Source organism: Neophocaena asiaeorientalis, unplaced genomic scaffold (genome assembly GCF_003031525.2).
Source record: "Neophocaena asiaeorientalis asiaeorientalis breed wild unplaced genomic scaffold, Neophocaena_asiaeorientalis_V1.1 scaffold648, whole genome shotgun sequence".
Lineage (NCBI taxonomy): Eukaryota > Metazoa > Chordata > Mammalia > Artiodactyla > Phocoenidae > Neophocaena > Neophocaena asiaeorientalis.
Window position 1 is genome coordinate 6,064,499 of NW_020172781.1, and position 25,787 is coordinate 6,090,285.

At 50.5% G+C, this 25,787-nt stretch overlaps 1 protein-coding gene across 1 annotated transcript in view; it reads left to right on the forward strand.

Annotated features, from left to right (window-relative positions):
- KIAA1671 (KIAA1671 ortholog) overlaps positions 1-25,787 on the forward strand; it is a 188,278-nt gene that overhangs the window by 157,108 nt on the left and 5,383 nt on the right. Inside the window, exons 7-12 of the mRNA XM_024741543.1 lie at positions 13,057-13,175; positions 16,187-16,442; positions 19,335-19,509; positions 20,271-20,395; positions 22,419-22,561; positions 24,705-24,787. Of these exons, the coding sequence (XP_024597311.1) occupies positions 13,057-13,175; positions 16,187-16,442; positions 19,335-19,509; positions 20,271-20,395; positions 22,419-22,561; positions 24,705-24,783 (897 nt within the window). The 3' untranslated portion in view covers positions 24,784-24,787. The remainder of the gene's footprint in view (positions 1-13,056; positions 13,176-16,186; positions 16,443-19,334; positions 19,510-20,270; positions 20,396-22,418; positions 22,562-24,704; positions 24,788-25,787) is intronic.

Genomic DNA, 25,787 nt, shown 5'->3' on the forward strand with positions numbered 1-25,787 from the left:
TCGCTGGAGCTGGGCACTCATAAACAAGGGAGCTGCCAGGCCCGTCAACAGCAGAGCGGTCCCGGGCTCTGCCCCTGCCCCTGCCCTGCCCCCACTCCATCCGTGCTCCATGCCATCTCTGCAGACCAGCCTCTTATCCTCACGGTGGGTCCTTAAGCCTTTCCTGCAGGGCTGCACCTCAGGGTGGATGGGATGGGTCTGTCCAGTCCCCAGCATAGCCCGCTGTCAGTGAAGATGGTGTTTCGCTTCACCTGTTCCTAGGCTGTTTTGTCACCTGCACTGCCTTCTCCATTCTCCCCCAACTGTTCAATCTGACTCACTTTTCAAGGCCTGGGCCATGCCATGTGCCCTCCGTCACCAGCCACTCCTGAGCCCCTGTGTGCACTCTCTGGGGCCCCGAAGTACTTTGGGTACCTGGGATGGGAAATCGTTAATCCTGGGGCCCAAGGTGACCAAGGGGGTGGTGTAAGGTGGAATTGTCTGCCCCTTGTTCCTAGTAAACTTTCTGTAACAGCTCTGACATCTCCGTGTCAGCACTTAAAATTCTACTTCATTGTTTTCGATGGCAGCATGGATTCCCTTGCAGGGATGAACCTGTTTACAGATGCCCTTATGGAAAGATAACTGGGTTGTGTTTGCTGTTAACCAAAAACCAAATGCTGCTGCTGTGAGCATCTTTGGGTGTGTGAGTTGATGTATGTATGTATTCGTGTGTGTGTTGTATGTTATCTGTGTTTATTATGTATGTGTTGTCTGTATGTGCAATGTGTATTATGTGTGTTTGTTGTCTGTATGTATTTGTGTATATATATGTGTGTGTGTGTGTGTGTGTTTGCATTTGTGTGTATGTATGTGTTTTGTGTATTTTTTTGGTGTACATGTATTTGTGTATATATTTGCATATGTGTATATTGGTGTGTATGCATGCGCGTCTCTCTGGGTGAATCACCGGAAGCAGGGGTAATGGAGCAGTGCTGTAAGATTGTAATGTGCCCACAGATCGTGGAGGAGGTGGTGGGTGTGTCCTGCCCGGGAGAGATGCTGGAGGATTTGGGATCCTGAGGCAATGGACAGGCACACCGGCTCCCCGCTTCCTCCCCGGGTTCACACTTACGTCAAGGCTGCAGTTCTGTCACCTGACAAGTTGCGCCATCGCCTGAAATAAACATGAGAGAGATGTTTTGACATGTGATGTTTCAAAAAAAAAAAAAACAGAGTCAAATTTTGCTGAGACTGTTTTAAGAATCCCTCCAGGAGAGCCAAGTTAGGGTGGATGGGAGCAGATCCCATGAAAAGGAGATGCTAGGAAACATGAAAGAATTATGTATTTACGTAGAATCATACATTTTAACGTTTATTTTTAAAAACTACCAACAGCAAATGTTACAAAATACAAAAAGAGGTAGAATTTTAAAGCTATGTTTCCCTCTCTCCCCCTCCCCCCGTCACTCGGTTCCCCTCCCAGAGGCAAGTGTGATGACAGTTTTCCTGTGTCCTTCTCACATATTCTGTGCATTTTCAAATATTTACGTATATATTTTTCCTCGCTCCACCTGTTGCTTCCAGCCTTGCCTTATTCACTTGACAGTGTCTCCTGGAAGTCACTCCATATCAGGACACATACATCTTCCTCATTCCTTTGAATAATTAAAGAGTATCCCATGCTATGATTGTTCTATAATTTTAAAATATAAAAATACATTAAAAAAAACAAAATTCCCTTTTATCTTGGCTCATCTTAACCTTAGGACTGTAGACCTTTTATTAATAGAACTTTAGACTTAAAAGGAAATTGAATTTGTCTGTGTAAAAGTATCTCAGGACTTTTAGAATGTTCTCTGCCCCTTCCCCACAAAGTGGGGCATAGAAGGTTCCTGGTTCCTGGTTATTTGGGGGGGATTGTCCTCCCTCCCTGGCTCCATCTCTCCCGTTTTGCACCTTAAAAAATTATCACAGGGCTTCCCTGGTGGCGCAGTGGTTGAGAGTCCGCCTGCCACTGCAGGGGACACGGGTTCATGCCCCGGTCCGGGAAGATCCCACATGCCGCGGAGCAGCTGGGCCCGTGAGCCGTGGCCGCTGAGCCTGCGCGTCCGGAGCCTGTGCTCCGCAACGGGAGAGGCCACAACAGTGAGAGGCCCGCGTACCGCAAAAAAAAAAAAAAATCGCAGTCGCCAGTCCGCTTTCACTGTCAGCATGCTGAACATGATGTTTTAGAAAAGAGATTTGTTTTTTAAAATGTAACAAAAATTAAAATTTAAGGGCATATATGAAAACAGACGGTCCTGGGATATATCAAGAGTCTTTAAGTAGACAGTAATATCGTTCACGGACATGAGAGAGGGGTCCGGGGATCATCTGTGGATCATTCATTCACTCATTCATTCATACACTGATTCATTCATTCATTCATTCACTCACTCATTTTCATGCATCCATCCATTGTCAGTTGCTCCCGTGACCACCGTGGCTGTCTCTTAACTTGGTGCCAGGGTTTGAGGGTGAACAGACCCCAGTGCCTGCCCTCAGGGAGCTCACAGCCTGGAGGAGACCGTCAAACAAACAGTAAGCACAGTCCAGCACAATAAGCTGTATGATGAGCTGAGCACAGGGGGATTTTATGGGGTCCCAAGGGGAGACCCAGTCCCGCTGCCGATGGAGGCAGTCAGGAGAGGCTTCTTGGAGGAGCTGGTGCCTGAGCTGTGTTGCAGGGACACATTCCAGGCAGACCTGGGCCAGCACTGGCCAGCAGCTGATGGACTATACCAAGAAGTCTCCCAGAGGGGCGTTTCCTGGGTGCAGTGACAGCAGGAGTTGGTGGAATGGGGCATAACTGGCCATAGACTTGGAGCCGCCTGTGTTTGAATCGGGTCCCTTCACTCACTCCTGAGACCCCGGCTGAGTCGCGTCACCTCCCTGTGCCTGGGTCTTCTCATCCGGAAACTGGGGATAATTCACAGTACCTGCCTCTTAGGGTTGTTGGGAGGACTGATCTCGGCAGCTTGGCACGCAGGAAGAGCCGTATCAAGGTCCCTTCTTGTCGTACCTGTCCATCTGTGAAATGGGCGTGTGAAAGCATCTCCTCTGGGACTTAAGCTAGACGGTGCACATGAGAAATCTGACTTGGCGCCAGGCGTGCGGTGGGTGCTCCTTACACGTTCCTGGTTATGACTACTTTTATTGCCTCTTAGCCCACCTCTGACACCCAGAGCATAGGGTGCCTGCTGGGTTTCTGGAGTCTGGGAGACGCCGCCTCCGAGGCCAATGAGAGCCTGGGCCCCCCAGCCCAGCTGTCCTTTCTGTTTATAGACTTGGAGGTGGAGGCCGTCAGGAGAGCCAGACAGCCTCCACCGACCACGGAGCCCTGCGGGGCACCCCCCGCTGGAACCAGGCACGCCTCCCGAGGACCAGCTGCCAACGTGTGTTCCCATCACTTTAGGTGACACACTTGCCCCCTAGAGTCAGCGTGTCTCTGCCGGAGCTGTCATTTTGCAGCCTGCGTACCCGGCTGGGCCCTGGAGGAGGGCAGGTATGCTGGGGTCAGTTCACTCCGTGATGGAGGGGAGCAGCTGGCTGATGTCCGGGTCAGGAGAGATGTTGAGGGATCTGGTTAAGGCAGCCCCTTTGCTCTCAGCTGAACGACAGGGCTGTCAGGCCTCCTTGTTAGAGTGTTTGTTTAAACGATGTGCTTCTGGGAACTAAGCAGTGGACGTCGTCGTCACCATCATCATCATCATCTCGCCTGGAATCTATTTGGCACTTACCGTATGCTGGGCGTGTGCAGCTCTCACCAGATGTCTTACAAAATCCCCCCAACTCCCCTAAGCGCCCTCCCCATCCCCATTTTACAGATGGGAAAATTGAGGTTTTGAGAGGTTTGCTCATAGCTACCAAAAGGCAGAGCTGGATTTGCCCTGGTCTGCCTCACCTCAGAGCCTTCCCCACCTCCAACTCATCAGAGCCTGGGGTAGGTTCATTTCCCATCTGCAACCTGAAAGTCCGTTGCTAATCACCAGGCACTGCTAGCTTTTCCGTAGAGTGTTTATGAAACCTGATTTCATTCAAGGAGTGAACAGCATCATTTCATCATCAGTCAGGTGGGCAAACCCAGCAAGGGTGTGAACAGTCCAAACGGGCACTCCTTTAAAGGGGAAGAAACCAATCCCTCTTCACCAGGAAACAGCTGACAGCTCACACAGGCCGGCTTGGTGAGCTCCGGACATTAGCCACCAGGCAGAGGTGAGCCATCAAGTGGCAGAGGGCCCCTGAGACCTGCCATCCCTAGCCACTAAGTCACCAAGAGAGGAAACCGAGGCTCAGAGAAGTGGGGGCTTTGCTCGAGGTCATCCAGAGAGGGAGCCAGCGCTGAGCCTGGCACCTTTGCTCACCACGATGGGTCAGCGGACCCAGTCCAGAACAGGTGTGTTCCTGTGGGGGGAGCTGCATCACCACCGCCCAGGTGGGCCGGTTCAGCCCCGTCACTGAGGCCCAGCACATGTCCTCCACCTGCTCGTCACTCTTGCCCTGTGCACCTCTCTCCCTGTGCCCATCTCCGCGCGCCTCCCAGTACCGGTTGTGTTTTCTCCATTTGTCTTGCTCTCTGTCTTAGCTATGCCCCCATCCAAGCCACCACCGTGTGCCACACAAAGCCACACCTGGCTATACCTGACTACACCTGACCAGACTGCACTGTTGTTCCCAGAGCCCATTGAGAGGGGTCAGAAACTGGTGTCCCACCAACCTTCCCCAGGAAGCACCATGCCCCACGGGCAGGGGCACAAGGCCTGGCTTGCGTTGCCACCTGAGGTGACACTGTGGACTCCGAGAAGCCCATCAACTGCACCGACGCCTCCTAGCTGGGACACAAGTCCACAGGGAGGGGACACTGCGGGTTTTTGCTGACGGCGCTGGGAGAGCGTTCTGAGGGCTCCTGTCCTGCACCGTTCCTGTCCGCTTCCTTCTGGCCTGACTGCCTTACCTTGTTCTCCCTTCTCTCCTTTTTGTTTTTTCATTCCTCACCACCTTCCCTGTTTCCTCCCTTCCTCTCTCCTTCTTTATTATTCAGTGAGCACTTAACTCTGTGCCAAGAGCTGTAACTAAGCTCCGAGAATCCAATGGTGACGAGACACAGCTCTCCCCTTTTGGAGGTTGTGTGTACTGGGAGGAACAGGCATCCAAGGAACCGTCCAAGTGCTGAGAACCCCCAGCCGAGGCCAGGGCTCGGAGGGACAGGACAAGGACCTAGACTCAGGCGGGAATCTGCTCGGAGGGGCCACCACGCACTCTGCGGTGTGAGGGAGGCCGCCCTTAGCCAGGCAAACAGCTGTGCTGTGAAGGTGCACGGGGTGTTTGGGCATCACTGTGGCTGCAGCACGGGAGGGAGTGAGGGTGAGAAGAGGTGACCAGGAGAGTGGGCGCTGGACATCCAGGCCCTGCGGGCCACAGTGGGACAGACAGTGCTCTTAAGAGCCTGGAGCGGGGGTTACAGGGTGGATGGGAGACACACTGGGGGACTCGGCCCATCCTTGGCCTGCTGCCCCCCTCCTCCCCTTGCTGGGCCTGAGGCCCCACCCTGGGTGCAGCTAGGGAATGCACTGTGGTAATCAGGCACAGACCAGGGGATCAGGACACCTGGATTCGAGGCGTGGCCAGGCATCCTTTCATCTCTCTGGCCCTCAATTTTCCCATCAGTGAGATGGTCATTGAAGGCCCTACAATAGGTCTCCATGTCAAGCCAGAGCTTGGAGAATGCAGCGGTTTGGGGGAGTATTTTGGGGCTTGGGTGTCAAGCAAACCAAGTTCAATTTGCAGCTCCACCACTTTTTAACTGTACCACCTTGGGTGTGTCAGGTCCCCTCTCTGGGCCTCAGTCTCCTCCCCTGTACAATGGGTCCATTACGGTTCCTACCACATAGCGTTGTTTGGGAGCATTAGATGGCAAAGTGAAAGGTCATGGTAATCACCAGCGCTCACAGTAATGTTAGCCCTTGATACTATCGTTAGTATTATTGCTCAGCCATTGTGCAAGTCTGATCTGGGCACAAGGCAGGGAGGTGCCACCAGGCCCCGGGGGCACTGGGACAGAGCCAGCATCACCCCAGCCTGGGTCCCATGACACCAGAGCACCCTGCACAGCTGAGAGTGTCCAGTTGCAGAGGGGGGAGGGGGACGCACATCTTGAATTGCCCCGTCAGCCGCAGGCCACCGAACACCGTTCTGACTCAGGCTTCTTTCCCAGGCGGATGTGTCAGACACCCCAGAATACATGCAGGCATAATATTTTCTCTTTTCCTCACTCCTTCCCTAATGACACGGCCTTTTCTGGGTAAGGAGCTCACACCTACTCAGTGCAGAAAAGTTATTTTCAGAAACATATTCCTCCAGCAAGTATTTATTCAACAAGTACTCCAGGCCTGGCATGGTTCTAAGCACTGGGGTGCAGCAGTGGATGAAGGAGTCCCCATTTTCATGCAGCTGACAGTCTAAAGGGTATAGATCAGGGATCAGCCAACTGCCTGTGGGCCAAATCCAGCTAGCCACCTGTTTTGTAAATAAAGTTTTATTGGAACACAGGCATTGTGCTGCTGACATGGTAACGACAGGAAAGCTGAAGTTGGGACAGAGACCCCGTGGCCCACAAAGCCCAAAATATTTATTATCTGGCCCTTTATAGAAAGAGTTTGCTGGGCTCTGATAGAGATTAAGAAATGAAGAGCCCCCTTCTGATTTGTTTTTAATTCGTGATGTCTACTATATGATAGTGTTGGAGGAATGATTTAATTAATTTTATTTAATTTTATTATCTGATGATATTGGGATAAAAAAATCACAAGTGTGGATACTAACGAAAATCAACATGAATAATAGAAAGACAGCCGATTTCCTCACCACATACAGTGCCACTGGTATCAGTTTTCTCTGGAAACTTCTGGAGGTTTCCTTTGCTTATTCTCACATGCATTTACATATTTGTTTTTACAAAGCTGGTATCAACACATGTGCTGTTTTGTTACCTTTTTAAAAGAGTAATATTTGCTAGTATAAGGCAGACATCTTTCTGTGACAGTAAGCATTCTTTCTGAGCATCATTTTCTTTGGCTGTGTTTATTCCATCGTGTGGATATATCATATTGTATTTCACCGATCCCCATCTTACTGGATATTTAGGACAATTCAGTGTTCTGCGATGTTATGTCCAGTATTTTGCAATCTTTGCTCTCCTGCGGGGAAGCGTCCGTGTTCATAGGTCTTGGTGAGTGTGTTTAATGACTTTCTTGAGATGAATTTCTGGAACTAAAATTGCTGAGTCCAGGGTATGCACGTTTTAAATTTCAGGACATGTGTTGCCACTTGTTTAAACACAACCCTCAAAGGCGTCTGTTAGGCTGGTCTCCCCAGCCTGGGTGTTGGAAAACTGTCCATTATAGGTCCTGGGCTGCGGCAGTCGTGTTTGCCTGCAAGACGAGGGCCTAGAATTTTCACCTACCACCAGCTTGGGGCTTGGTGAGCTAGCCTGAGCAAGTGGTTTTTAAACCCGCCAGGTCCGCGAGGCTTTTTTAGAGCATTTTAAAGTGCATTTCCTCATCTGAGCCTCTTGAAGCATCCTGGACAAGGTGGGGGGCTGGAAGGAGCCCAGAAAACTGGGTTCCAGGCCCCGCAGCTCTGCCTCTCACTCCCCGTGAGAATCCCTGCCTCTGAGTTTATCATCTATCTGAAAAAGTTTATCATCTGAAAAGGGCCAGCTGAATAGACTCAAGGGTCCTTGGAGATCTAAATGTTAAGATTCACGAGTTACCTGGTGGTCCAGTGGTTAAGACTTCGCCTTCCAGTGCGGAGGGTACAGGTTCGATCCCTGGTCAGGGAGCTAAGATCCCACATGCCTCATGGCCAAAAACCCAAAAACCATAACACAGAAGCAAAATTGTAACAAATTCGATAAAGACTTTTAAAAATGGTCCACATAAAAAAAAAATCTTAAAAAAAAATAAATGTTAAGATGTGATGACTTGGTGTGACAAATGACAGCTGAAATTTGGATTGTGGCTGGTTGATATCCATCGGGGGTGCATGTCAAAAAAAAGACCTGCCGATGACCCAAATGCGGGACTAATTTGGACACGTGTGTTCCTCAGATAATGCTTCTCTTTATCCATCATGTATTTTCAGACCACCTTGTAGATATCTACTCATCCGCAGACAGTGAGGGCTTTTATAGCAGCCAGTAAGGCGAACTGATTTGGAAGAACACTCTGCCTTAAAGCTAACTTAAAAACCTGACTTTCAGAAAGTTTCAGAAGAGTTTTGGACCGTTTCTGTGGTTGATCTTGAGGCCTCGTAGCCCTGGGAGTGAAGATCAAGACTTGCTGATCTGAAGTGCCACCGGGGTCTGCTACAGTGACGAGACATGAATAATTTGCACTGCGCACAAGGTTACCAGGATACTAGTGGGAGAAAGTACTGACAAACAGCTTGATTTCTTAAGCCTCGTTTGCAAGATCAATTCCCTTAGATGATCCTAACCCCTGGAGTACTCCAGATTTTGGGGTCCTGTGTTAAAACATAGGGACTGAGATGGCATTCAACCAAATACTTAACATCTGCGTTGTCCAGACATTGAGGCACAGAGAGGTTAAGTAAGTTGCCCAAGGTCACACAGCCTGAATACAGGATCTGTGTGATGGAGCCTGGATTTAAATCCAGGCATCTGGCTCCAGAAATAGTACTCATTCAAGGGAGACTGAAAAAAAACAGGCCAATTATAATGAACATAATTTGGGAAGTTCTACAGCAGTGCTCTTCAGTAGAAACTTTCTGCCATGATGGAAATGTCCTGTATCTTGTGCTGTTCAATATGGTAGCCACACGTGGCTATGGAGCCCTTGAAATATAGCTAGAGCCGCTGAGGAACTGGATTCTTCGTATTTTTAACATTTTAATTAATTTAAATGAAATTTAAATAGCCACACGTGGCTAGCAGCTATCATATTGGACAGCACAGATATAGAGACTTGAGGTCTAGGGAATGGTGGCAGCTGGCTCCTGAGCCAGCCCTGGGTGAGGGGAGTTCAGGGAAGGCTTCCTGGAGGAAGAGCCAGCAAAGCTGAAATCTGAATGACAGCCAGGTGGTGGTGGCTGCTCCAGCAGGTCTGGAGGTGAGGGATAGCCAACTGAGGAATGTGAGAAGAGGAAAGCGGGCTGGAGCAGCCAGTGGGAGGGGCTGGGAGGGCCTGGGGATGGGGGAGGGGCAGGGGACGGTGGGGAAAGAGCCCCACTAATGAAAGTCCTACAAGCCATCCTTATGGTGTTTGGACTTGACCCTGGGGGAGCTACTGAAGGGTTCCGAAGGCCGTGAACCTGATTCTGATTGCATCAGCTCCTGTGTCCCGAGCACCTATATGCCAGGCACTGAGCTTAACGCGTTCCAGGGCTTATCTCCCTGAAGCCTCAAAGTAACCCTTGTTTTTCCACTGAGGAAACTGAGGCTTGGATGGGCGGAGTCCCTTGGCCAGACCACCCAGCTGGGGCAGAGCAGAGACAGCAACCTCTCCCCCTGCAACCCTGAGCTGTAAGCTGTCCCTGAGCGGTCACCCTGCTGCCTTATGCTGAGCTTGGCACACACGGGGCACAGACCTAGCATGTACCTTGCAGCCGTCTGCAAGCTGCTGGGGACAAGGATGTCGAGTCCACCAGAGGCAGCCCCCCCAGGCCCCGACCTCTGGCCTCCAAATCCGACCCATGTGGTGGGTTAAGTTAGGGAATGGCCGATTCTGTGACAACTTTGAAAGCAGTAAGCAGCTGGGACCATGCTCAGATGACCACTTCCATTCCTGGGTCCCAGGGGGAATTCTCTTAAGGATACTGGGCGTCTGACCATGTCAGGTGACCTTTCAAGGCAAAGACATCCAAGTTTCCCCACCTAGGGACTGACTGACTCCCTCAGGCGTGCTAACGGCCACCCTTGCATGCTGCTGTAGACTTGCAGTTTGGATGGACTGTTCCAAGGCTGCCTTGTATGTGCTACCCCTCCACCCTGCGATTCTCTGCCTAGGGAGTTCTCCTGCGGGAGTCATCAGAGATGTGTCACTTCAGCCCCAAGGACGTTCATCGTATGGTTGATTATAACGGTGAACAGCAACCTAAATGCCACGACACTTGGGGATCGATTAAAGGAACAACGCTGTGTCGGGGCAGCGAACATTCTTCAGCCGTTAACCGTGATGCTCTAAAGGAGTGGACCCAGATGAAATTCTGGGCAGGATTATGGCAGAATATGGTCACGAGGTGATGGGTGACTTTTAAATATTATTTTTGTGCTTTTCTGTAATTTTGACATGTCTTGTAGCGCCTTTGTGATTTGGGTAACGAGGAGAAGGAATCTACAGGCAGCGAAATGAGGGTATGTGAGTGTGGTTGTTTACCAGGGTGACTGAGAGGTTTATCCTGACTCCCTGGGGTCCTTGCACATACCTCGCCCATAGTATCCCCTCATGGGGTACGCAAGTGTCTCCAAAAGGTGAGAGAAAGAGAATGAGGAAGGAGATGGGCATTTATGGGATGTTTCCTGAATGTCAGGTCCCGCCCTTGGAGCTATCATGTGGGTCTTCTCATTGGCATCTTGCCACGTCCCTGTGCCCCAGAGAGGGAGACAAAAGCCCTGAGGTCACACAGCAGAGCTTTTTCCCGAGGCTCCTGCTCACTCTGCAGGACCACACATGTTTGCTCTGCTAAGGATGGCTCCGTAGAAGCTGTGAAGAGGCGTGCTCCCCACTGGGAGGAAGATAAGCTACTGCAGGACAGTCTGCCCACCGCCACTAAGCACCTACTGGGTGCCAGGCAGGCTTTGGGTGGGGAACAAAGGTGATGGAGTGTCCGATCTTAAAGGCTGCCTCGGCTGAGTTACAGAATCTGTGTAGTGAACCCCACCCCTGGTTCCCAAGTGCCTAGCACATGGTAGGTGCTCAGTAGATGTCTGTTGCATAAATAACTTATATGTCAAACTTTACCTGGCACAAAAATGAGTCCAGAGTAGGCAGGGAGAGTGCAGGGGAAGGCAAGGTCACTGTGGGTTGTTGCAATGGCTCGGGCTGGGAGGGATGGATAGGAAGGGGGAAAGGTACAAGCAAAGCCACAGAGGCTGGAAGGTAAGGCTTGTGTGGGATGCAGTGAGTAGGTCTCGGTGGGTGGAATGGGCCTCTGTTTGGGGCAGGGCTAGGAGATGGGACTGGACAGGAAACTTGGGGCTCAATTGCAAGGGGTGTTGGATCTCAGCAGGAGGACAGTAGGGAGCTGTGGGAGGTGTTTGAGCAGGAGAGGCATATGCTCCAGAGCACCTCGTGGCAGGACATGCCTCCTGACCCCAGTGGGACACAAGGAGTGAGACGCTCCTGCTGCTGTTTCTGGAACTGGGGGCCAAGTTGTTCTCACCCCCTCGCCCCGTGACCCCCAACTCCCTCCATATTCCTCATCCACTGGCTCCAAGCCATCAAGAGATGGTGACTGGGAACATCCTTCAAAGCTCAGAAGCCAAGGCCATTTTTTTTTTTTAACATCTTTATTGGAGTATAACTGCTTCACAATGGTGTGTTAGTTTCTGCTTTATAACAAAGTGAATCAGTTAGACATATACATATGTCCCCATATCTCCTCCCTCTTGCGTCTCCCTCCCACCCTCCCTATCCCACCCCTCTAGGTGGTCACAAAGCACCGAGCTGATCTCCCTGTGCTATGTGGCTGCTTCCCACTAGCTATGTATTTTACATTTGGTAGTGTATATATGTCCATGCCACTCTCTCACTTCGTCCCAGCTTACCCTTCCCCCTCCCCATGTCCTCAAGTCCATTCTCTACGTCTGCATCTTTATTCCTGTCCTGCCCCTAGGCTCTTCAGAACCATTTTTTTTAAAACATCTTTATTGGTGTATAATTGCTTTACAATGGTGTGTTAGTTTCTGCTTTATAACAAAGTGAATCAGTTATACATATACATATGTTCCCATATCTCTTCCCTCTTGCGTCTCCCTCCCTCCCACCCTCCCTATCCCACCCCTCTAGGTGGTCACAAAGCACCAAGCTGATCTTGAATTGCTATTGTGCCAATGGCCACCCAAGGGGCTGGAGTTTTGGTTTTGCCTTGAACATTCCAGCTGCTCCCCAATCAATAACACAGAGGCCCAAGTGTCAGCCAGTTCAACAGTCAGTCACCGGGGGATGGGCTTTTAATTTGCTGAGTGAACAAGTTAAGGAGGCCAGCACTTTGATGGAGACCTGTGGGCTTCCCAGCGTGTGCCAGGTACCAGGTTAGGCCCTTTGGCTAGTGCTGTGGTTAGCAGGACCCTCTCCCTAGGGTCCAGGCTGAGGGCAGAGACCAGTCACCGAGCAGTTGGTGACAGAACCGGGGATCCGGGCTGCGTGGGTCACAGTGGTTGCCAGTTTGGACTTGCAGTCCAAGCCCCCTGCCTGAGTTTGAGTCCCACCTCATCATTTACTGGCTGTTTGATGGGGGGGCATGTCACTTCACCTCTCTAAGCCTCAGTGTTCTCGTCTGTAAAATGGGGATTTTAATGAGCTCCACCTCATGGGATTGCCATGGGACTGCAGCTCAGCGAGGTGATATGCAGACAGCTTGATCAACACCGGGGACAAGTTAAATGCTCCACGAAGGCTGTGCTGGTGATGCTGGTGGTGGAAGCATGGCGACCGTGCGAACCTGGTGGTGGGGGACGGATGGGGGAGCACCGTAACCAGACCGATAAGTCCTGGGGGCAGTGAAGATGGAGAGAAGTTTGGCCAGGGGTAGGGTGGTGCCCACACAGGACGCAGGAGGGTGACCCCTTCATCTCAGTTTGCCTGGCTTTGGCACCCGCCGTCCTTCATCCTGCGATGTCTTGGGCAAACCCGGATGGTAGGTCACCCTCGTGCCCAGCACAGACGTTTGGACCCACTTCCGAGAGCGGTAGGGAGCTGAGGTGGGTTCGAGCAGGGGGCGATACGCTGTGAGTTACCAGCTGGGACCAGGTTCTGAGCATTTTCCCTGATAGAAACCTCTGGCTTGTCCTTGCAGGATCAGCTGAAGCAGTGTTTCTCCAGGCGGACCCCCGAGGCCAAGGACACTGACACCCTCGTGCAGGAAGCCGACAGCCAGTATGGGACGTGGCTGCACCAGCACCAGAGCGGGGAGAGGTAGGGCGTGCGGGGCGGGGCCTCTGGGCGGGAGCCAGGGTGGCCCATCTGCCTCCTGATTTCTCTGTTACTAAGTAGAACTGTTTTGTCTGTAACTATAAGAGCAAACCATTTCTTTTTATAAAACAGAAATTTAGAATGTACAGAAAACTTGTTTTAAAATGATATATGAAATGTCCAGAATAGGCAAATCCATAGAGACAGAAAGTAGATTTGTGGTTGCCGGGGGCTGGGGGGAGGGGGAGGGGAGTGACTGCTCAACAGGGACCAGGTTTCCTTCTGGGGAGATGAAGATGTTCTGGAACCAGGGAGCGGTGATAGTTGTGCAACATTGTGAACGCTCTACTGGTAAATTTCATGTTACGTGTGTTTCATGAAAAAAATTACATAATTACAATGCCATAAAAAAAATCAAACTGAAAATGAAAATCGCCTCTAATCCCAGCACACAGATATAACCTTCATTAATGTTGTTTGTTGTCTTTCCAGACTTTTTTCTGTATGTATATTGTGTGTTTACAAATATAGGAGCATATTACAGATACTGCTCTATAAGCTATGTCAGCGTTTAGTATCACCGCTGTTAGAGGCTTGTAGGGCCCCTCAGGTGTCAGCCTGGCTGGGAAGAAATATTATTATGACTGTGGCAGAAGCCTGGAGGTCACTGAGCATCGCCTGGATTCAGGAGGCAGGCAGGTCTGAACTCCAGCTTCACTCCAGCTGACTGTGAGGTCCTGGGTAAATTAGTCATATTTGCCGGATTTCACGCTCCTTCTCCATAGAAGGGGGATGACGCGCATAAAAAGAGCCAAGGTCTGTTGAGCGGACAGGCCGAGCACTGTTGTAAGCACTGAAACATAACATTTAACCCTATCGCCCCATCTTGCAGAGGCAAAGACTGAGGCACGTGGGGTTGTCAGCAGGGTAACCTGTGCAGCAGTTGGCATATTTCCCGGCCCTTAGTAGGAGCTTGACACATTGCACCCGTTCGTTGTTTTAAAAATGCAGTTTTTCTTCTCTCCCTTGGCGGGGGATCGAACACAGCAGCAGCTTCGTGGACAACCGGGAGGTGGGCTTGCCGTGTTCTCAGCTCACACTTCCCACCGGCGGGCCACAGGATCGCACGGTGTTTTGAAGTCAGGGAGACCTGGGTCGACCCCGGCATGGCCACTTACCAGCTGTGTCACTGTGTGACTCAGTTTCCTCATCTGTGGGTCTCATGCCCAGGGATATGGTGTGTCCATGGCTGAGCTGGACTCAAACCCAGGTCTCCCATCTCCTTCCCCTGCCCCCACCCGTCAGGAGCGGCCACACCCCTCTGCTGGTTTATGTCCCATAGCTGTCGTTGGTACTAAAGCTGGGTGGAGGTTGATGGAATTGGAAGTGGGTAAGAAAAAGGGAAGCACAGGTTCCTTCCAGTACCCATGAAGCCTTTTTGTTTTCTTTCCTACCCTGTGATGTGTGTTAATCAGTGAGCGAGTCTGGAAGCCTGGGTGTCCTGGTTTTGCGGTCTCTGTGTGACCCTGGGAGGCCCCTTCTCCCTCTGGGACCTGGCATCTCCCCTGTGTCCTGGGGTCGCCCCCTGCTGTCTCCAGGAGGCACTGCAGCTCCTCCTCCGGGAAAGGGCCCCGGAGCTGCTGTGCTCCCAGCCCTGAGCAGCGGCGCCACCTGCAGCCTCCTCAGTGGTATTTCCCTCATTTTTTGTGGATTTGCCTCAGTCGCACCCCACACCCAAACATCCTGCCTATTCCAAGGAATAAATTCTTCCCCGAGCTGACGAAAGCATGGCTGTGCTCCTGCAGTGAAACACCAGTACACCTGGGTTGCAGGTTCTGCCCAAGGGTGCAGCTCAGGGGTATTTCAGGGCAGACCCTCCTATCAGTGAGGTGGTGTCTGGTGTGCCCGTCCCCCCTTCCTTAGGGTTAGGCTTTCCTGTGCTCTTGGCTTTGGGGTCTTTTTAAGGGGGGAGCGGAGAGCCTATTTAATTTAATGGTTTGATTTATTGACATATTTTCTATCTTGTGTGGTTCCAATTATCCAAGTGGTACTTGGAATACATTATGGGCAGAAATTCCAGGAGGAGAGGGTCAAGGACCTGGATTCTGGGGTCAGGTCTGTCCCTTTGGGCGGGCTACTTCACGTCTCTGTGCCTCGGTTTCCTCATCTCGAGCGAGGTTAGTATTTAATTTCCTGAGGTTAATCCTGTCTCCTAGGGCTGTGGACGTTGCAGGATTATAGGGTAATCACCGTAGGACTGTGAAGAGGATGGAACGATACAATTTTTAGCACAGGGCCTGGCGCATAGTAAGCGCTCCGTAAATCTCGAGTGAGTGAGTGAATGAATGAGTGGATGAGTGAATGAATGGATGGATGAAACAATGCAGGAGATTCCCCCCCTCCTGCTCTCCCGCTGGTGACGGCCAGTGATTATTTGGTCTACATCAGCGCTGTGCCACAGAAATACAGCGCAAGCTGCAAACTCGAGGCAGTTTTAGTGTTCCAGTAGCCACGTCAGTAGAAAAGAAACAGGCAAAATTAATTTTAACAGTATGTTCTGTTGAGCCCAGTAGATCCGAAATACTACCATTTTAACATGTAATCACTATAAAGTTATTAACGCGGTATTTTACGTTCGTTTTTCTTCACTCAAAGTGCTGGGAATCGGTGTGTACTGACTACTCAGGGCCCAGCTCAGCCCTCACTCGCCGCATTGCAAGGGCCCAACGGCCCACATGTGACCAGTGGCTCCCGTATTGGACGGCGCAGGGTTAGAGGGTCTTGAACGGGACATTCTGCACCCATTCTGCACCTGTTCAGGTGTTCTAGAGGCACCATGGACAGCACCTGGCTGGGCCCAGAGTGGTTCTCCTAACTGGGACGTTCTGTCTCTTGTTTCCTGGCATATAAAGCACAGCCCACACCCTACCTTCTGCCACTTCCCTTCCTTGAAATTCAGGTCTCTGAAACAACCTGCCCGACCAGGCCTCCCTCCCTTCCTTCCATTCTCATAGCTTGGCCCCCGAGTCCCCGTCCCCGGACAGCAGTGCCACGTCAGCTCAGAAGCAGCCCCCCAGCAGCCGCCTGTCTTCCCTGTCCTCCCAAACGGAGACCACCTCTGCTGGGGACCAGCATGATTGCTCCAAGGACCAGCAGAGCACCAGCGTGGACCGATCCAGCACGGACCTGGAATCCACTGACGGGATGGAGGGGCCGCCCCCAGCAGATGCCTGCCCCGCAAAGAGGGTGGACGACTTCTCCTTTATCCATGTAAGTCAGTCGTTGGGAGCACGTGCTGGAAACAGTCATTTCTTCTTAAAGGGACGTTCTAGCATCTCCCGATGAATTACCCCTTTCCCTGGTAGAATCTGTGTGCCAGGGCCCCCTGTGGTGGGTGCAGAGGGCACAGTCTGAGATGGGACTGAAGTCTACATGGGGCTTGTACCTGCCACACACCAGCTGTGTGTCTCGGGGCAACTGTCTTCACCTCTCTGAACCTCGGCTTCCTTGTCCACCTGTAACCAGTACAGTGGGTTTCACGGCTGTGAATGCAACCATATGTGTACAAATTAAAACTGAGCTGAGCCCTCACCTGTTAGGCGAACAGGCCATCTGACCTCTCACCCCTGGCGGGTGGGAGGTGTCTGCCTGAGGCCTGCAAATCTAGGCGTGCAGCCTGGACTTCGCTCAGACCAATTCTGCTGGGGGTTCTTACCAAGGTCTTGACAAGTGGGACCACGTCCCTGGAGCCAGGGAATCCAAGCCTCTCTGTAAAGGGGAGCCTCCTCAGGCGTGGGCAGCCCTCAGAACTCAGCTCTTCTGGGGCCCACGGAGAGCCATCCTACAGGATGCTAGCCACCCAAGTCCAACTGCCTCCTACCCAGCCCCTTCTAGACCTGCAGGGGTCAGGCAGGTTGTCCTTTTCAATCCTTGAGACACAGGGGTTTTATTATTCTCCTTCCCTGACAATAGGGCTACCTGCCCACCCTCCTGAGGATGCAACATCTAAATGATGCAAAATCCAAAACAGACCCTGTCTCCTCAGTGAAGCCTCACGTCCACACCCTTAGAGATGACGACACAGATGCCCCCAGAGAAGGACCGTCACTGCTTTAGGTGTGGGGCTTCCTTTAGGGCCTCAAATGGGATTCTCCTTCCTAAATATGGTCACGGTCTCTCTCTGGCATCTCTAAATAAGGGCAGAAATGAGGAAAGGCACACACTCAGTCTCCACTGGGGCACCCCACTGTATAAACATGGACAGGGTGCAGGTTGTCAGGGTTTAGTTAGGGGATTTATTCAGTTATTCATCCAACAAACATTTATTGAGCTCCAGCCATGTCCCAAGCATTGCTCCAGCTTACACGCCCATACAATGTCACTGTGCCATAGCATAAGTCTCCTGATTTACCTTCTGGAACACTAAGCCCAAGAGGCAAAACCCCGGCCCCATTTTTATTTTATTTTTTTTTTAACTTATCCTTTCATATAACCAGAGACAACACTACTTTTTTTTTTTTTAAACATTAAAAAAAAAAAAATTTTGGCCACACTGAGGAGCTTGCAGGATCTCAGTTCCCCGACAGGGATTGAACCTGGGCCATGGCAGTGAGAGCACCAAACCCTAACCGCTAGACCACCAGGAACTCCCTCATTTTTGCTGATTCGGGAACAGAAGTGGCCACTGAGTGATTGAAATGCCAGTGTCCCTAAGCACAGGCCCAGCCAATTATTTAACACTGAGGTCTCCCACAGGCAGTGTTTGGAGGCTGAAAGGGGAGGCGAGGCACTAGGGAAGGAATCAGCTTCTGCACCAGCCTGAGGCTGCACGGGTGGCCCTGGGGAACGGGACCACGCCCCCTTCAGCAGCCCCTGCGTTGCTGTGGCTCCCTCCCACTTTCCCTGAGTCTGAGAAACCCGCTCTATTTACTAGTGACCGGAGATATATGCTCTCCTCTTGAGGACGGCGGACCCTTTATGATTTCCATCTCTCCCCAACTTCCACCAGCCCCACACAAATCCCCCCACTGGACAGCATCACAGCCAGTTTGGGAAACATCTGTGCAGGTATCAGCCCCCTCCTCCCGCCCCCAATGGGGTGTCTGTCACTTACCGACTTTGGGAAATGAGTCACTGAAATTAGCTCATCTTCGCTAACTTAAAAGGCCCTGGGTGACAGAATTCCTCCAAAGTGGACCTGAGAGGAAGAATCCAACATTTCAGGCCAGGACCTGAGCTGGCCAGGAAGGGAGAAGCCCATCGTAGGAATAGCTCACGGCTGCGAGCCTGAGTCGGGTGCTACTGGAACCAGGACTTTCCATGCCTGGGCTCCCTGAATTCTCTCAACCACCCTGGCAAGGGGATACTATTATCATTCCGTTTTTACGAATAGGGACACCCGAGCTCAGAGAGGGTAAGTCCCCTGCTCTGAGGTCACACAGCTGGCATTCAAACTGAGCGGGATTTGAAGCCCAAGCTCCGGGCTCTTCACCACTATCTCCTTGGAGATCACTGAGCCAGAGGCTGCCCCACCTTCTTGCTGGGCCTACCCAGGTGGTCTGCCCCCAGCCCTCTCAGCACAAAAGGTGGTGATGTTGGAAACCATCACTGACCCTCCACCCGCCTCAGCTCACAGTGTGATGCTCGCAAACTAATGCCTGGTACTTAGTAGGTGCTCCGCCGGCTCCCACCTGCACCCTGAATTATTGTGGGTAGAGGAAGGACCACACTGAGAACCTCTCAGCTCGTGGACCCTGTGTGGAATAAGGTTGTTGTAAGGATTTAGTTAGATGATGTGTTCAGTTATTCATTCAACAAACAAACAAACATGTACTGAGCTCCTGTTAGGTACTGCTCTAGCTTACCTGCTCAGATGATGTCACCAGGAGCGGAAAGCCATTTCCATTATGTGCCCACTGTGTTCCAGGCACTGTGTGGGGCACTCAAGGTTTATTTGATTCTTGGAATCAGCCTACATGCTATATCTCACAGAGAAAGTAGGCTTAGAGTGTTAGGTTCCTACTGAAATGCGGAAATGCTGGCCCATATACCACCTAAATAGCATTGTGTATCGACACAGCTATGCACACCTTCCTTGGGTGATGCCCCCATTTAACGTTTCCCATGCTTTGTTTCCCCTCTTCTTCCCTGCCACTCCCACAGCAAACTTCAGTCCTCGACTCAAGTGCCCTAAAGACCCGGGTGCAGCTCAGCAAGAGAAGCCGCCGCCGGGCTCCCATCTCCCACTCCCTCCGGCGCAGCCGAGTCAGCGAGTCGGAGAGCAGGTCTCCTTTGGAGGAGGAGGCCAACAGCACGTGGATGTTCAAGGACTCCACAGGTATGCCCCCTCTCCTCCACAGGTAGCACATTGGATAGCAGGAAGGATTTAGATTAAACCCTGGAAGAGCTTTCTGACTTTGAAGGCTGTGGGGTATTAGAACACAATAACGTAGGAAACTGTGGTTTCTTATTCCACCAAGCTTTTTAGAAACTAGGTAAAACATTTTTTTGAGGATGATATATTAGTTGGGGCTGCACAGGTTGCAAGGAACTGAGACAACTTAATAGGATTTCACTATTTATGCTGTTATCCTTATTAAATTCACCCTTATCCTCTCTTCAGGTTTGTTTGCTGGTCTTTTTCTAGATTCTCAAGTTGAAAGATCAGTTCATTTATTGTCAGTCTTTTGGGGTTTCTAATAAATTATTTAAGGCTATGCATTTTCCTCTAAGGACTTCTTTGGCTGCATTCCACGTCAAACCTTGAGCTGAATCCTAAAGAACAGATAGGAATTAGCCAGGGAAGGGTATTCCAGATGGAAATATCAACAGGATCAAAGGGGCAGAGGTGTGGAAAGAACATTCCGTGGGTGTGGCGGGGGCAGGGGCGGGTCGTTTCTCTAAGCAGTTCAGTGTTTCCCAAGCCAGAAATAGCAGGAATCAAGCTAGAAAGGAAGAGCCAGTTCGTGGAGAGTTGTGATTCCTTGCTAAGGAGTTAGACTTGATCCGTAGATGGAGAGCCACGGAAGAGTTTTAAGGAGAAGCAAAATCTCAGAATGGAGGCTGCCAGTGACTTCAGTACGCTTTTCTTTGCAACAGAGGAGAAATCCCCCAGGAAGGAAGAGTCAGATGAGGAGGAGAAGACGCCCAGAGCTGAGAGGACGCCCATCAGCCGACCCCAGAGGATGCCCGTGTTTCCAGGCATGGACCCGGCAGCGCTGAAGGTACCAGACTTCATGCCCAGAGCTATGCTTACCTGTGGCAGCAAAACAGACAGGCCCATGTTTCTCACCCTCCTCCCTCCTTCCTTCCCTCTCTCCTTCCTTGCATCCCTCCCTTCCTCCCTTCCTGTCTTCCTCCCTCTCTGTCTAATTTTTGAAATAGTTGAAGATTCATGAGAAGTTGCAAAACTAGTATGAGAGACTTCCCGGGGAACCCTCCTCACCCAGCTTCCCCCAGTGCTAAAGCATCCCATGGCCATGGTACATTATCAAGACCAGGACATCGGCCTTGGCCCGGTGCCATGAACAATACTACTGATTTATTTGGATTTCTCCAGTAATCCTGTGTTTCTGAATCTCCACTTCTTTCTCTAGCCCCCACACCTGCTGCTCAGTTTGGTCTTCCAGCTAAGCCTCCATGTGCTCATCTGTAAAGGGGGTTAAAAGTCCACCTTAGGCATCAGGCCCAGTGCTGGATGTCTGGGAAACAGGAGTGAACTAGCCCAGGCTTCTGTTCTTGAGGAATCTGGTGTGCTAGGGGTGGGAGGCACATAAAATGATTATTTTGATTCCAAACAATGTGAGAAGTCAGCATTGGAGCCATATTAATCTGTCTTAAATAGCACCGCAATCCCAGCTGGACTGTGGAATCCTGAGGGCAGGGCTGGGCTGTCTCCCCACCCTCAGCTCCACCGAGCATCTCACAGGTCCTGGGAGGCAGCGGTACTTAATGCAAGCGAGAGAGGGGCCTCTTTTATCCCCAGGCACCATGTGCTTGCAAACTTGCTTTATGTCCCCAGCAACCCTAAAAAAGGTAGCTCTTTACTCCCATTTTACTGAAGAAGAAATCAAGACAAAGAAGCCTAGGTTGTTTGTGGAATTTCTCAACCCCACACTCCGTGTGGCCAGGGAGCCTCCTGTTAGGGGCTGTGAACTTGCCACTCCTTCAGCAGATGGCAGCTTTGCTTTTCATGTCATTTCTGGCAAGAATAAAAAGTTGATAAACAGCGGATGCATACTTGCCCCTGTAATTCATTTTACAGGCCTTCAAAACATAAATGTCTTGCAGCAGCTGTCCCGGGCCAGAGGTTTTCTGACTTCTTTTCTGAAGCATTGGAACAAAGGCTGCCTTACAGGCCAGCCTAACACAGGGGGCAGAGAAAGGCCCTGCTTACAGGAGGGAGCAGAGGCCCTAGGGAGGCTGCCGGGCTTTTTCTCGAAAGAGCCCTGGAGTTGGAATTGGGCAGACCTAGGACGAATCCTAGTTGTGGAAAACCATGTGACTTTGGGCCAACTGCTCAACCTTTGACCTTTAGGCTACTCCTCTATAAAACAGAGAAAGCCAGTCTCCACCCTGGAAACATGTGTCATATAACTTACACCTGGTGGAGTCCAGTCGCTGGATGCCCAGTGCACAGAAGCTGCCAGGCCGACGATGGTGATGACCGCTATTGCTGGGGGCTCTGCCAGCATTGACTTGGAGACAGATGCCACCTGCCACCATCATACCCACCCTAGCCCCCAAAGGAATTCTGGGCACACCATTCCAAATCATCCCATCCCCTGTGTGCCCTCCAAAAATGGTGGGAATCCACCCTGCGTCTTCCCTGTGCAAATCTGATAGTCAGAAACCTCACTTCTTCATATTCACAGGAGCAAAGAGCTTAAAAGAGCTGGGCCTCAGCTGCAAGATGCATCTCTTGTCTCCATCTCGGGGTTCTCAGGAAACTGTGATGAGGACACCACACATGGTGGCTTTTCAGCCAAAGATAATGTGATTGTGTGGGTTTTTCACAGTTGTTTGATCCCAGTGGTCAAGGGTGGCCTCTTGGACTACAAGCCTGACCTCCGATTTTTCTTGGCCTCCACGGTCAGGCAGCATCTCCCCCACCCCTGAGTCTGCTGCCTGGGTCCGTTCAGATGCTGGGAGCCCTGCTGTTGCCATGCAGTGACAAGTGCCGTAGGATGGGACCCTTCCCCAGACCGAGGGCAGGTTACAGACTCCACCCCTGTCTTCTCTTCCCAGGCTCAGCTGCACAAGAGGCCAGAGATGGACAGTCCCAGCGATACCCCCAGCTGGGCCCCACAGCCCAAGACCCCCAAGTCCCCCTTCCAGCCTGGGGTGCTGGGCAGTCGCGTGCTGCCCTCCAGCGTGGAGAAGGACGAAAGGTGAGAGTGTTGCTAACGCATAAAAGTTAGGGATTATGCATGATACTGCTATTGTAATATAAGAGCTATGATAGAGCAGGGGTTGGCCGACTATAGCCCACAGGCCAAATTCAGCCCACTGTCTGTGTTTGTAAATAAAGTTTTATTGGCACACAGCCATCATTTAAGGATTGTCTGTGGCTGCTTTCCTGATGCAACTGCAGACCTGACACGTTGACACAGACACCCTATAACCTGCAAAGTCAAAAATACTTACTATCGGACCCCAGTGATAGAGGAAGGCAGAAGAAGAGTTCGGAACCCAGACTTGAGGAGGACGGGTGTGGAAAAGGCTTCCAAGAGGAGGGGGTGCCCGATCTGCATCATGACAGACAAGAGAGGTGGCCAAAGTCACAGCACATGCAAAGGTCCAGAGGCCTGGTAGAACTGGGCGCTGTAGGCTGTGCATGTTATTAGAGCACAGAGTGGGCCGTGGGAAGCAGGAAAGCAAGAGGATGAGAGAGAGAGACAGGCTGAGGCAGAGATGGTACCTGTCTTGCTCTGCGGATGCCAGAATTGCTCTGGAGTCAGCTGAGGGCACCAGCGTTTCTCCAGGGCTGGAGGGACCCCCAGACCAGGAGGCCTGGTTTTGAGCCTCCACCATCAGGCAAGCCTTGCTTGGGGTCCTCAGACCCCTATCTGCCCAGGGGACCTCTCCTTCCTCACAGACCCCCGCCCCACCCCCAGCCAGGTCAGCAATGTCCCTGAGCCCTCTGGGACTGTGGAGTCAGGAGCTTTCTCTGAGATCAACAGAAGTAAGGTCTTGTGTGTTTGATTATAAAAGTAGTAAGGTCTTGTGTGTTTGATTATAAAAGTAGTACATTCTCACCTTAGGAATTGTAGAAAATATAAAATGAATATAAAGCAGGAAAGAAAATCACCCATGATGTGATACCCCACCCATACAACATAAACTATATATAGCTTCTTTTCCGGTTTCATGTGACGATTCTCCCATAGCCATTAAAGTCTTCATAAGTATGATTTCTTTTTCTTTAAAAAATTTTCAGATGTTTTTGTTTGACTTCATTGTTTTTGTTAAAATGATGTGTTCTCATTACAAGCCATTCTGAGAAACAGAGAAAAATACGTAAAGAAGAAAGTAAAAAATAAGACACTCGAAAATGTTATCATTCGGTTGGTGATGACTCAAGTGTATTCACTTTGAGAAAATTCATTGAGCTGTGTGCTTATGATCTGAGTGATTTCTGGATGTGTGTTCTTCAATTTTTAAAAAAAGTTAAAACAAATCGTACCTCCCCCAAATAATTATTGTTATTATTCAGTAAACATAAGATCTATCTATCTGTGTCTTACAGACATTGTTTTAGTCAGGGTTCTCCAAAGAAACATAACAATAGTATGTATACACAGGGGGAGAGAGGGGGAGAGAGAGAGAGAGAGAGAGAGAGAGAGAGAGAAGGATTTATTTTAAGGAATTGTTTTTCACGATTGTGGACGCTGACAAGTCCAAATTCTGCAGGGTAGACAGGCAGGTTGCAGACCTGACGAGGAGCTGGTGTTGCAGTTCAAGTCCCAAAGGCAGTATCTTGGCAGAATTCCCTCTTCTTCTAGGGAGGTTGGTCTTTTTTAATTAAGGCCTTCGACTGATTGGATGAGGCCCACCCATGTTATGGAGGGTAATCTGCTTTATTCAGAGACAACTGGTTTAAATATTAATCTCATCTAAAAAACAAAATAAAATACCTTCACAGAAATAGCTAGTATAATGTTTGACCAAACAGCTGGGCACTGTGGCCTAGCCAAGTGGACACACAGAGTTAACCCTTATGGCCATGTACCTGGGTAGAGAGACGGAAGGATGGATGGATATTTGGGTGGCAAATGGATGGATGGAAATAATTTTATGTAAGCATGACTTTCTGCTTCAGATTATTTCACAGAATGGATGTACCATGGTTTATCTAACATTCTTCATTTTGGAGCACTTTGTTTAATTCCTGTTTCAGTCATGTCGACATGGGCATCTTTGCCGCCTGCGAGTGTGGCTCAGCCCCCACCCACACGGCGGCAGGAGAATTGGGTCCCTCAGGGAGTCCTCGGTCAGGCTCACACTTGACTCCCACTGCCTTTGTGGTTTCAGATCGGAAGAGCCCTCTCCCCAGTGGCTAAAGGAGCTGAAATCCAAGAAGAGGCAAAGCTTGTATGAAAACCAAGCTTGAGCAGGTATGAGGGGCTCTGGAGGGGAGACCCGGACAGAGCCTGCAACCTGAGGAGCAGGGGACTTGGGCCGGGAGGCCAAGGCTCAGAGACTTGGGATGCTGTACCCTGGAAAAGAGAAGGGAAAATGTGGTTGAGGGTGTTTGGGGTTCCCGTAAAGAGGGTGGCAATGATCTGCTTCTTCTTAGGGAAAAAAAAAACACAGTTGGACGGCCTGGGGTGGGTGGAAAGGGCATGGACTCTGGTCTCACGCCCTTGCCCACCCAGCCCTTCTCACTGCATCTCAGGCCCCCTTTATAAATTGAACGGGCAGGACGGCTTAATCTGAAATGTCCCCAATTTCTACAGTCCTATACAATCTGTATAATTAAAAATTAATTTGAAAAAAAAAAGAAATTAAAAAATCGAACGATTAGATATGCCCTGATGTGGGCCCCAAATGATTTAACTTCTTGAACTTTAGTTTGCCCATCTGTAAAATGGGGTAGCAGCGCCCATGTTGCCGAGCGGTCCAGAGGGCTCCCTGAGAATGGACCGGAAGTCCCTGGGGGAGGAACACATAGCTCTTGCTCCGTCAGAGTCAGCTTTGCTCTGAGCAGCACAGGAGACCCACCACCCGTTCTCCACAAACCTGAAATCCAGAAAGCTCGCAAAACGAAGCACCTCCATCCCTTATTTAGTGACAAAACCTGACCTGCATGGATAAAATACTATTTAGACTCTGTTTTCCCCATTTTATATGAATATCCATACATAATACTGCAAGCATATTATATGCTTAATTATGGGGGTGTTGCATAATGTATGTATGTATTATATGTTACATAATATTTACATATAAGCATATATATGTCTGTATATATGTATCTAACAAACTCAAAATTTCTAAATTCCCCAATAAACCTATGCTCTAGGATTTCAGATAAGGGATCAGAGCCTGTGTTTATTTGATGCTCAGTGCTGTACGCACGATATCTCAGTGAAGCTTCCGGCCATCCATTTGAGG